The 12,536-nt window shown below is 41.3% G+C and overlaps 1 protein-coding gene across 1 annotated transcript in view; it reads left to right on the top strand.

The window, feature by feature from the left end:
• The window catches only part of LOC131205054 (endothelin receptor type B-like), a 37,839-nt gene that overhangs the window by 1,553 nt on the left and 23,750 nt on the right, over window positions 1–12,536 (top strand). Inside the window, exon 2 of the mRNA XM_058196899.1 lies at window positions 4,203–4,761. Within this exon, the coding sequence (XP_058052882.1) occupies window positions 4,270–4,761 (492 nt within the window). The 5' untranslated portion in view covers window positions 4,203–4,269. The remainder of the gene's footprint in view (window positions 1–4,202; window positions 4,762–12,536) is intronic.

Consider the following 12,536-nt stretch of genomic DNA (forward strand, 5'->3'; position numbering starts at 1 on the left):
TTATTTTATTTATTTGTCACAACAGTATATATAAGCATAAGCATGAAAATAACTATACGATATGGAAGCATAATTATGTAATAACTATATTAATTGGATATTAATTGGAAATTATATTAATTGGATAGTAATTGGAAACTATATTAATTGGATATTAATTGGAAATTATTACCATGTCAGTTAATACTTAGTTGGGTAACCTTTAGCATGAATTACAATGCCTTACAACGTCTTCCCATGGAGTGAACCAAGTCTTTGAGTTCAACCAAGATTGAATGATGGCTTCTATTAACTGTGTTTTATTGCTGGGTCGCTTCTGACTAACAAGTTTCTTTAGTCGGCTCCATCGATTTATAATTGGGTGAAGGTCTGGGCTATTCCCAGGCCATTCCAGCAGTGGAATAGGATTATCTTGAAACTCCAAAAAAAGTGGTGTTATTAGCCATCAAACCTCAAAAATACACTTTTCCCAAAAGGTTTCTACAATTCTGGCCACTCTTGTAGGTACAAATCTTCCCGGTTGTGGAACCTGGAAGCCAACTGCCAAATCACTTGAGCTGTCCAGGATGGGGAAGTTATGGAAAATACAGAATCACCATCAGAGACGCTGAATGCATCTGAGAATTATTAAGCTATAGAAGCCAGACAGCTCTATTTATTGATTCAGAAATATTTCAATAAAAGCTTCATTTTAGCATGTTAACGTTTCGGTGTCATGAATTTAAGCTATGATGGTTTATGTGTATTTTAATGGTTTCCAGTTTCATTTGGTCAAGTGATGAAATGTTTGTAACTCTTCAGACTGAAGTTTTGATGGCTCACAGCCCAACAGCGGTTCTTGCATCTGACATTTTCATGGACTGGTGTTTCAAGGCAGGGGATCCTATTTTAATACACTCGTCGCATTTTTCCCCCCATTATTCCTTTAATCTTGAAGTTCATTCCTTTTCATTATTCACTAATCTTGCAATTAAATTATGAGTTGGGATCCAGGATCTGTTTTTTAAAAAGTTTTGTAAATAGAACAAGAAAGCAATTGTACAGCAATCATTTTGCGGAAGGAATTATCGTATGTAAGGAAATGCTACATTACTAAGCATTAATAATGAATTTCCGTTTCCAAGCAACTTACTGCTTTCAAAAGAACTACTTTGTCTTTTATTTCGCAATGGAGAGCCAGTTTGGTGCAGTGATTGAAGTGCTGGCCTAAAACCAGGTGACTGGGAATTCTAGTCCTGCCTTAGGCATGAAAGCCAGCTGGGTGACTTTAGGCCAGTCAATTTCTCTCCGCCCAACACGCCCCCAGAGGGTTGTTGTTGTGGGGAAAATAGGAGAAGGAAAGTGTGTTGGATATGTCTGCCACCTGGAGTTGTGTGTCTATGTGTATATTTGTATATATGTATCAGTGGTGGGTTTCAATTTTTTTTACTATTGGTTCTGTGGGTGTGGCTTGGTGGGCGTGGCAGGGGAAGGATACTGTAAAATCTCCATTCCGTCCCCAATCTGGGGGAAGGATACTGCAAAATCCACATTTCTGTCCCATCAACTGGGACTTGGGAGGCAGAGAATAAATTGGGGCAGGGCCAGTCAGAATTTTTACTACCGGTTCTCCGAACTACTCAAAATTTCCGTTACCGGTTCTCCAGAACTGGTCAGAACCTGCTGAAACCCACCTCTGATGTGTATATATGTGTATATCTTTAAAACATGTTTAAAAATTTACTCTGCATTTGCACAAAACAAGAAATAACATTACGTATCAGATTCAGCCACTTGCAATCCACCAAGCTGTTAGTGTAAATCAGAAAGTATGTGGATAGATAGAACTGAAATGTAATTTAACTTAATTTACTGTTCGGATAAAATTTAAAGTCCCAATGACTTCATGTTTAGCTAAAAGATGTTTCTTCCTTCTAATTACTGAGACAACCTCCCTCGTTTTGACCTCCCACATTCTGAACTAACTTCAACATATTTTCATGATATCATGCCTTAATCAAACCCAACTAGATATTAGGAATCGGGAACTTAATATCCCATACATAGTATAATTTTTATAAGCCCTTGCCATCAGACATGCTGACTGTGGCTGATGGGATTTGAAATAGCAACAGCATTTAGACTTCTATATCACTTCACTCTCTGTGGTTTACAGAGCCAGCATCTTGCCCCCAACAATCTGGGTCCTCATTTTATCCACCTCGGAAGGATAGAAGGCTGAGTCAACCTTGAGCCGGTCAGAAGTGAACTACTGGCTGTGGGCAGAGCCTGCAATACTGCATTCTAACTACGGCGCCACTATGGCTCTTCTATAGCAATAGCACTTAGACATTACTAAATCTATTATTAAGTCTATTACTAAGTCTTATTACTTAGAACAATTAATAAGTGGAACAACTTGCCTGCAGAAGTTGTAAATGCCCCAACACTGGAAATTTTTAAGATGATGTTGGATAACCATCTGTCTGAGATGGTGTAGGGTTTCCTGCCTGGGCAGGGGGTTGGACTAGAAGGCCTCCAAGGTCCCTTCCAACTCTGTTGTTGTTGTTGTTGTTGTTGTTGTTGTTGTTGTTATTATTATTATTATTATTATTATTATTATTATTATTATTATTATTATTATCTTCACAGTGCTCTACAGCACTCTCTACGCAGTTTACAGAGTCAGCATATTGCCCCCAAAAATCTGGGTCCTTATTTTACCAACCTCGGAAGGATGGAAGTTTGAGTCAACCTTGAGCCATTCAGAAGCAAACTCCTAGAGTGAGCACTGCGTTAGCCTGCAATACTGCATTCTAACCACGGCTCTGGTGGCGCAGTGGTTAGAATGCAGTACTGCAACCAAATAATTATTAAAGGGGAAATAGGTTGCTTGCCTTTGGGCTACCTGTTGTTATTAAAGAATGGCCTTTTCTTTCCCATTACAAAGTAAAAATGTAATGGAAGCTCACGATGTTGAGTTCTTGAGGAACATTACTGACATGCAAGTGCTAAACGTAGCTCTCTGTGACAACCTTCTTAAGTACCATTTCATTAGTTGGAACAGAAGCAAGAAAAGGAAAAACAGAGCTGCTAGTTCAACAGATGGTTTTTTTTCCCCCGAACGCCATCACTCTGCTAAACAAATAATTCCCTCAACACTGTCAAACTATTCACTAAGTCTGCATTACTATTACTATTAGTCTTCTCATCGTTCCTATCACCCATCTCCTCCCACTTACGACTCCATGACTGTAACTTTGTTGCTTGTATCCTCACAATATATATTGATATTGATTGTTTCCTAATATGATTTGAGTGTTTTTGTACCCTATGACTATCATTAAGTGTTGTACCTTATGACTCTTGACAAATGTACCTTGTCTTTTTATGTACACAGAGAGCATGTGCACCCAAGACAAATTCCTTGTGTGTCCAATCACACTTGGTCAATAAAGAATTCAATTCAATTCTATTCTATTCTATTCTATTCTATTCTACTCTACTCTATTCTACTCTACTCTAATTCTATTCTATTCTATTCTACTCTACTCTACTCTAATTCTATTCTATTCTACTCTAATCTACTCTACTCTAATTCTCTTCTCTTCTACTCTACTCTACTCTACTCTACTCTACTCTACTCTAATTCTATTCTATTCTATTCTATTCTATTCTATTCTATTCTATTCTATTCTATTCTATTCTATTCTATGGTCTTGCTTCCACCTTCATTGGTACAACAGATGCTCCTAGTGACATTGGAGGGAAGGGCTTTAGTTCTTCCCCATATCTTATGTAGTTTCCATTGGTAGATCCATAAGGGTCTATTCTATCAAAAGGAGGAAATGACACTTGTAAGATGGTGCATGCCCAGCTTGCTATTTGCTCCAGGAACCTTAAACATCACCTTGCCATCTGTCAATTCTAACATTTTCCTTTTAACTTGGAATGCCACATGTTCTATTTTTTTTTTAAGTTTACTTCTTGTCCTCTAGAAGCTACAGAAGCAGATACCTATTTATCTGCAACCCTAGGGTTTAATTCATCATTTTTAATGGCAAATTTGTATGGCAATTGTAGAAGAGACTCAAACAGGGAGTATATAAGAACCATGGGCTGTGTGGGTTGCTTATCCTTATTCTCTACAAACAATAATCAAATGAAAAGAAAATCATGCTTATACTAATATCACTTTTTAAATTTTCTCTCGTGTTATCCAGATTCTTGTAGGTGTCTTCCACCTGCAGATGAGAATAGGACATCTTAGGAGACATCGTTAACACTGCAATGCTCAACACACACAAAACTGTGTGGGTTTTTGACCTTGGCTTCCCCATGGGTAGACATCTCATTGCTCTAGTGTTGGCCTCCTGCCTGATCTTGGGTGTCTCCAGCCAGACGGCCAACAGCTTCAAAGACAGCACCATATCTTTGGAGATTCTGGGAGAAGATCCAACTTTCAAAATTATCCAAGCAGGTGTCTTCCCAGATCATAAAGTCCCTTCCAACAAATCAAAGGCTTTTTCTGGACGTGCCATCCCACAAGCTCCTCTACCAGTCATGTGTTCGAAGCGAACAGAAATCCGGGAAGCCTTCAAGTACATCAACACATTTGTCTCTTGTACTATCTTCATAGTGGGTATCATTGGAAATTCCACCCTGCTAAGGATCATCTATAAGAATAAGTGCATGAGAAATGGGCCCAATGTCCTCATTGCCAGCCTTGCTCTTGGAGACCTCTTCTACATCCTCATTGCTTTGCCCGTAAATGTCTATAAGGTATTTATTTATTTTATTCATCTACTTATAACTTACCATTGCTATTCAACTGGGTTTATCACGTTGCTATGGCACCCTTCCTTTCAAAGCCAGCTCCACTTGACTGATCAACGAGATGAAGTCAACAGATGCTCAAATATAAGGTTGGTAGTGGTAGCACATGTGTGATGTAAAAAGATGCATCTGCTTGGGATGCAGCCAGGAAGAGTCCATAGTAATTGGCACCATCCATGTAGTAGCTGCAAAAAATTCCCAATCTGATCCATGATGTCAAGTGATCGTTAGTTATGGTTCTGTAGCTCAACAGTCAGAAGTTGATCAGATGTTATTAAAGGCAGTTGAAAATTTGTCTGAATAGCAGAGATGCCAATGGTCCTTTTCAGAGAACTAGCCATCTAACCTGGCAAGTTCTGCTACTTCTGGGACCTATAGTTTGAAATGGTACAGTCCAACTGAAAGAAAGGGGGGTGTATATGTCTAGCCTGATGAAGAAAAGGCTTAGGGGAGATCTAATAGTCATTTTCCACCACTTAAAGGGTTGTCACAGGGAAGAGAACATTGATTAGGGGTGACATGAGAGCAATTGTTCCAATATTTGAGGGGCTGCTACAAAGAAGAGGGGGGGTCAACCTATTTTCCAAAGCACCTGAAGGCTGGACAAGAACCAATGGAAGGAAATTAACTAAGGAGAGAACCAACCTAGGATTAAGGAGAAATTTCCTGATAGAACAATCAATCCAAACAATGCCAAACAATGTCGGCTGGCGGCCCCCAGGGGAAGATCCTTCTCTGTGGGGGCTCCTACTCTTTGGAATGAACTTCCCCCTGGTTTACGCCAAATACCTGACCTTCGGACCTTTCGCCGCGAATTGAAAACATATTTGTTTATTCGCGCGGGGCTAGCTTAACTTTTTTAAACTGTTTAGTTTTTAAATTTTAAATTCTATTTATGTTTTAAATTGGGGTTTTTAGATTTTAAATATTTTAATTTCTCAGCCAATTGTGTAATAAGTTTCTTAATTTAGTTTTTAAATTGTATATTGTGTATGTTTTTTAGCCTGGCTGTACACCGCCCTGAGTCCTTCGGGAGAAGGGCGGTCTAGAAATTCAATAAATAATAATAATAATAATAATCAATGAAACAACTTGCTTCCAGAGATTGTGGGCGCTCCAACACTGGAGGTTTTTAAGAACCATTTGTCCGCAATGATATAGGGCTTCCTGACTAAGCAGTGGGTTGGACTAGAAGATCTCCAAGGTCCCTTCCAACTTTGTTATTCTGTTCTTCTGATTTATTCTCCATTGTATCTGAGTGCAGGATAAGAAGCAATGAATGGAAACTCATCAGAGTTGAACTTAGTTCTAACATGGAACTAAGGAGGAATTTGCTGGCAGTATGAATGATTAATCAATGGGACATCCTGGAGTTGTGGGTGATCCATTCCAGGAGGTTTTCAAGAAAAGGTTGTCCAGGATGGTATAAGGACTCCTGCCTTGAGCAGAGGGTTGAAGTAGAAGACCATCAGGGTCCCTTCCAACCCTACGATTCTATGAAAGTGACAAATATGGCTATGAAAGATAGGGTAGGATTTCTATGGGCTGAAACTATCTTTCTGGTGGGGTACTGAAAACATTCTGCTCCTGTCACCTGAGAAATATAATTCCTATAGAAGGAATAGATCAGACATCCAGCAGGGGTAAATCCAGCAGGTTCTGACAGGTTCTGGAGAACCGGTAGCGGAAATTTTGAGTAGTTCGGAGAACTACCTCTGGCTGGCCCCAGAGTGGGGAGGGAATGAGGATTTTGCAATATCCTTCCTCCAGGAGTGGGGAGAGAATAGAGATTTTCCAATATCCTTACCCCAGGAGTGGGGAGGGAATGGAGATTTTGCAGTATCCTTTCCCTGCCATGCCCACCAAGCCACACCACGTCCACCAAACCATGCCCACAAAACCAGTAGTAAAAAAAATTGACTTTCACCACTGCATCCAGCCCTTGGAGACCGAGTGGAGCAAGTGGCCAGTTTTACGTTTCTGGGTGTTATCATAGAAGAGAAGCTGACCTGGGGCGCTCACATTGCAGCACTGGTCAAAAGGGCCCAGGAGAGATTATACTACCTGAGACTTCTCAGGAAACAACAACTGAATGAAAAACTGCTGGTGGCCTTCTACCGCTGCACTGTATTTTAACTTATTGCACCTGTGTATGGTTTGCCAATTGCACCGGGACAGATAGGACAGTGCTCCAGAGGGTCAATGTCATTGCCCAGAGGATCATTGGTCGCCCTCTTCCCTCTTTGGAAGAGCTTTATAAACTCCCGCTGCCTTAAGAAAGTTCAAAACACATTCTTAAAGACCCATCTCATCCTGGGCACTCCTTTTTTTTTTTTTTTTTTTGAACTACTACCATCTGGCAGACGGTACCGGATAATGAAAACAAGGACAAATAGGCTGAAAAACAGCTTCTATCCCAGGGCAATAACCATATTGAATTCTACGGTATAGTGCAATATCAGGTTTTCAATTTCAATTATATAGAATGTAAAGGATGTATATCTGTGTTTTTATTTTTATAGTTATAATGTATACTGAAGAGGGACTTTCATTTCGTTGTACCATGTGCAATGACAATAAAGTAAAGTAAAGTAAAGTAAAGTAAAATAAAGTAAAGTAAACAACTAAAACATTCTGTTTTAATGTTTATATTGTGGGGTTTTTTATTATCTGGCTGTACACCGCCCTGAGTCCTTCGGGAGAAGGGCGGTATAAAAATCGAATAAAATAAAATAAAAAAATAAATAAACTAAACTACCTACTTCACAGATCAGAAAACTTGCATGTAGAAGGATAAGGCGAACTGAAAGTCATTGCTAACATCAGAATGGAAACGTGGAGCATACCTCCTACTACAGTATTATTTTTTTCCGCCAAGCTGTAGAGCATTGCAGCAGAAGGAACAGTAGAGTTATTGTTCTGTAGCTCAAGAACCAGAAGTTATGATCAGATGTCATATAGGCAGTGAAATGTGACTAAATGGGAGGCCTCGGGGCCCAAATATCTGGGAAACATAATTGTTTTACGTACTCCTCCTTCCCAGATATTTCTGTTTGGGATTTTTTTTTTTTTTACACAATCATCTCCTTTGAACATAATCAGAAGTTAACTTGGCAAGGACTCCAACAAGTGGTGTACTAAGAGCAATCTTCTCTAACTTGGTGTCTGTGAAGATATATGTCCTATAGCAGTTGGACTTTAGAGAAGACCCGATTTAGTTCAATCTGGAAATGCCCTTGTGGAGGATATATAGGATTCAAATCAGAGGTGGGTTTCAGCAGGTTCTGACCAGTTCTGGAGAACCAGGAGTGGAAATTTTGAGTAGTTCGGAGAACAGATAAATATTTCTTCTCATTGGTCCCGCCCCCATCTATATCTCAGCCTCCTGAGTCCCAGATGATCGATAGGAAATGGGGATTTTGCAGTAACCTTCCCCTGGAGTGGGGTGGGAATGGAGATTTTACAGTAACCTTCCCCTGGAGTGGGGAAGGAATGGAGATTTTACAGTATCCTTCCCCTGCCACGCCCACCAAGCCACACCACGTCCACCAAACCATGCCCACAAAACCAGTAGTAAAAAAAATTGACTTTCACCACTGCATCCAGCCCTTGGAGACCGAGTGGAGCAAGTGGCCAGTTTTACGTTTCTGGGTGTTATCATAGAAGAGAAGCTGACCTGGGGCGCTCACATTGCAGCACTGGTCAAAAGGGCCCAGGAGAGATTATACTACCTGAGACTTCTCAGGAAACAACAAGTGAATGAAAAACTGCTGGTGGCCTTCTACCGCTGCACTGTATTTTAACTTATTGCACCTGTGTATGGTTTGCCAATTGCACCGGGGCAGATAGGACAGCACTCCAGAGGGTCAATGTCATTGCCCAGAGGATCATTGGTCGCCCTCTTCCCTCTTTGGAAGAGCTTTATAAACTCCCGCTGCCTTAAGAAAGTTCAAAACACATTCTTAAAGACCCATCTCATCCTGGGCACTCCTTTTTTTTTTTCTTTTGAACTACTACTATCTGGCAGACGGTACCGGATAATGAAAACAAGGACAAATAGGCTGAAAAACAGCTTCTATCCCAGGGCAATAACCATATTGAATTCTACGGTATAGTGCAATATCAGGTTTTCAATTTCAATTATATAGAATGTAAAGGATGTATATCTGTGTTTTTATTTTTATAGTTATAATGTACACTGAAGAGGGACTTTAATTTCGTTGTACCATGTGCAATGACAATAAAGTAAAGTAAAGTAAAGTAAAGTAAAGTAAAGTAAAGTAAAATAAAGTAAAGTAAACAACTAAAACATTCTGTTTTAATGTTTATATTGTGGGTTTTTTTATTATCTGGCTGTACACCGCCCTGAGTCCTTCGGGAGAAGGGCAGTATAAAAATCGAATAAAATAAAATAAATAAATAAATAAACTAAACTACCTACTTCACAGATCAGAAAACTTGCATGTAGAAGGATAAGGCGAACTGAAAGTCATTGCTAACATCAGAATGGAAACGTGGAGCATACCTCCTACTACAGTATTATTTTTTTCCGCCAAGTTGTTGAGCATTGCAGCAGAAGGAACAGTAGAGCTATTGTTCTGTAGCTCAAGAACCAGAAGTTATGATCAGATGTCATATAGGCAGTGAAATGTGACTAAATGGGAGGCCTCGGGGCCCAAATATCTGGGAAACATAATTGTTTTACGTACTCCTCCTTCCCAGATATTTCTGTTTGGGATTTATTTATTTTTTTACACAATCATCTCCTTTGAACGTAATCAGAAGTTAACTTGGCAAGAACTCCAACAAGTGGTGTACTAAGAGCAATCTTCTCTAACTTGGTGTCTGTGAAGATATATGTCCTATAGCAGTTGGACTTTAGAGAAGACCCGATTTAGTTCAATCTGGAAATGCCCTTGTGGAGGATATATAGGATTCAAATCAGAGGTGGGTTTCAGCAGGTTCTGACCAGTTCTGGAGAACCAGGAGTGGAAATTTTGAGTAGTTCGGAGAACAGATAAATATCTCTTCTCATTGGTCCCGCCCCCATCTATATCTCAGCCTCCTGAGTCCCAGCTGATCGATAGGAAATGGGGATTTTGCAGTAACCTTCCCCTGGAGTGGGGTGGGAATGGAGATTTTACAGTAACCTTCCCCTGGAGTGGGGAGGGAATGGAGATTTTACAGTATCCTTCCCCTGGGACGCGGTGGCTCAGGGGCTAGGACGTTGAGCTTGTCTATTGAAAGGTCGGCAGCTCAGCGGTTCGAATCCTTAGTGCTGCCATGTAACAGGGTGAGCTCCTGTTACTTGTCCCAGCTTCTGCCAACTTAGCAGTTTCGAAAGCACGTAAAAATGCAAGTAGAAAAAATAGGGACCACCTTTGGTGGGAAGGTAACAGCGTTCCGTGCGCCTTTGGCATTGAGTCATGCCAGCCACATGACCACGGAGACGTCTTTGGACAGCACTGGCTCTTCGGCTTTGAAATGGAGATGAGCACTGCCTCCTAGAGTCGGCAACGACTAGCACGTATGTGCGAGGGAAACCTTTACCTTTACCTTTATTCCAATTCATGAACCCTTATATATTGACAGAGAGATACTGACATCCCTCTCACCTTTTGCCTGGAATTAGCCTCCCAGCTGTAACACTGTTCTCCTACTGACTTTGGTCATGATGAGCCTCGGTGGTGCAGTGGTTAGAGTGCGGTACTGCAGGCTACTTCTGCTGATTGTCAGCTGCCTGCAATTTTGGCAGTTCAAATCCCACCAGGCTCAAGGTTGACTCAGCTTTCCATCCTTCCGAGGTGGGTAAAATGAGGACCCAGATTGTTGGAGGCAATAGGCTGACTCTGTAAAACCGCTTAGAGAGGGCTGTCAAAGCACTGTGAAGTGGTATATAAGTGCTGTTGTCCTCCCTCCCTCCCTTCCTTTTTTCTTTCCTTCCTCTGCCCACAGCCAGCAGTTCAGTCCTGACCAGCTCAAGGTTGACTCAGCCTTCCATCCTTCTGAGGTGGGTAAAATGAGGACCCAGATTGTTGGAGGCAATAGGCTGACTCTGTAAAACCGCTTAGAGAGGGCTGTCAAAGCACTGTGAAGTGGTATATAAGTGCTTTTGTCCTTCCTTCCTCCCTCCCTCCCTCCCTCTCTTCCTTTTTTCTTTCCTTCCTCTGGCCACAGCCAGCAGTTCAATCCTGACCAGCTCAAGGTTGACTCAGCCTTCCATCCTTCTGAGGTGGGTAAAATGAGGACCCAGATTGTTGGGGGCAATAGGCTGACTCTGTAAACCGCTTAGAGAGGGCTGTAAAAGCACTATGAAGTGGTATATAAGTCTAAGTCAGTGGTGGGATTCAGCCAGTTCGCACCACTTCTGGAGAACCAGTTGTTAACTTTCTGAGCAGTTTGGCAAACTGGTTGTTGGAAGGAATCACTATGGCAAAGAACTGGTTGTTAAATTACTTGAATCCCACCATTGGTCTAAGTGCTCTTGCTATTACTCCCACAACTTTGCTCTGCAAAAGAAAAAGAACAGAGTGTTCAGCATTACCAGTTTTAAATATTTTTAAAAGGAGGTGGAGAATGAGGAATATTTGAAATTCTTCTTCTTGTTGTTGTGCCATACCCGTCATCAGACGTTGGTGATCAATTGGCAATCCTATTTTTGTCAACAGCCACATGAAAAAGTGCTGCTGAGTTGTGTCCAAACCAGTCCCTTAGGTTTTGAAGCCATGATGATGTTCTTCTTCTTCTGCCTGGACCTCTTTTGCCTTCAATCTTTCTCTGGAGGATTAAGTGAAGGATGCCGTATTTTTCTGGGTGTCGCATCACATGTCCAAAATAGTCTAACTTCCGCTTTTTAATGGTTTTGATGATCTCCCTTGGCTTTCCCAGGTAGCTTATCATCTCCTCATTTGTGATTTTGTCAACCCAGCTCACACGTAACAGCCATCTGTAAATCCACATTTCAAATGCTTCTAGTTTCTTCAAGTGGCTTTCTGTCAAGAGACCAACTCTCCACGCGGTAGAGCAGGATAAGGTGAAGGTAAAGGTTCCCATCACACATATGTGCTAGTCGTTCCTGACTCTAGGGGGCGGTGCTCATCTCCATTTCAAAGCCGAAGGGCCAGCGCTGTCCAAACACGTCTCCGTGGTCATGTGGCCGGCATGACTCAACGCCAAAGGCACACAGAATGCTGTTCCCTTCCCACCAAAGGTGGTCCCGATTTTTCTACTTGCATTTTTTACGTGTTTTCAAACTGCTGGGTTGGCAGAAGCTGGGACAAGTCATGGGAGCTCACCCCGTTACGCGGCAGCACTAGGGATTTGAACCGCCGAACTGCCGACCTTTCGATTGACAAGCTCAGCGTCTCTTACCCACTAAGCCACCGCGTTCCTTTAGATGCGGTAATAGAAAAGACATAACATCTGACCAGCCTCCTGGTCAGATTTCAGTCTTAGGCTTATGTCGTGACTGCAGAAGACCTTTTCCATTTTGAAGAATGCGGTTCGAGCTTTTTCTAGCCTTGTCTTTACTTCACTGATCATGTCCCAGCTTTCATGTAAACGAAAACCAAGGTACGTGGTTTGAAGAAGTTAGGAGTTACAATAACATGGTTATTCCATGTTCCTAATTTCAATTATTTCCATCTTCAGGAACCCCATGACAATAACACACAGTATACTTAACAAGCATCTGCAGCAATTCATTTCAAAACAATGCATTC

Source organism: Ahaetulla prasina, chromosome 11, assembly GCF_028640845.1.
Source record: "Ahaetulla prasina isolate Xishuangbanna chromosome 11, ASM2864084v1, whole genome shotgun sequence".
Lineage (NCBI taxonomy): Eukaryota > Metazoa > Chordata > Lepidosauria > Squamata > Colubridae > Ahaetulla > Ahaetulla prasina.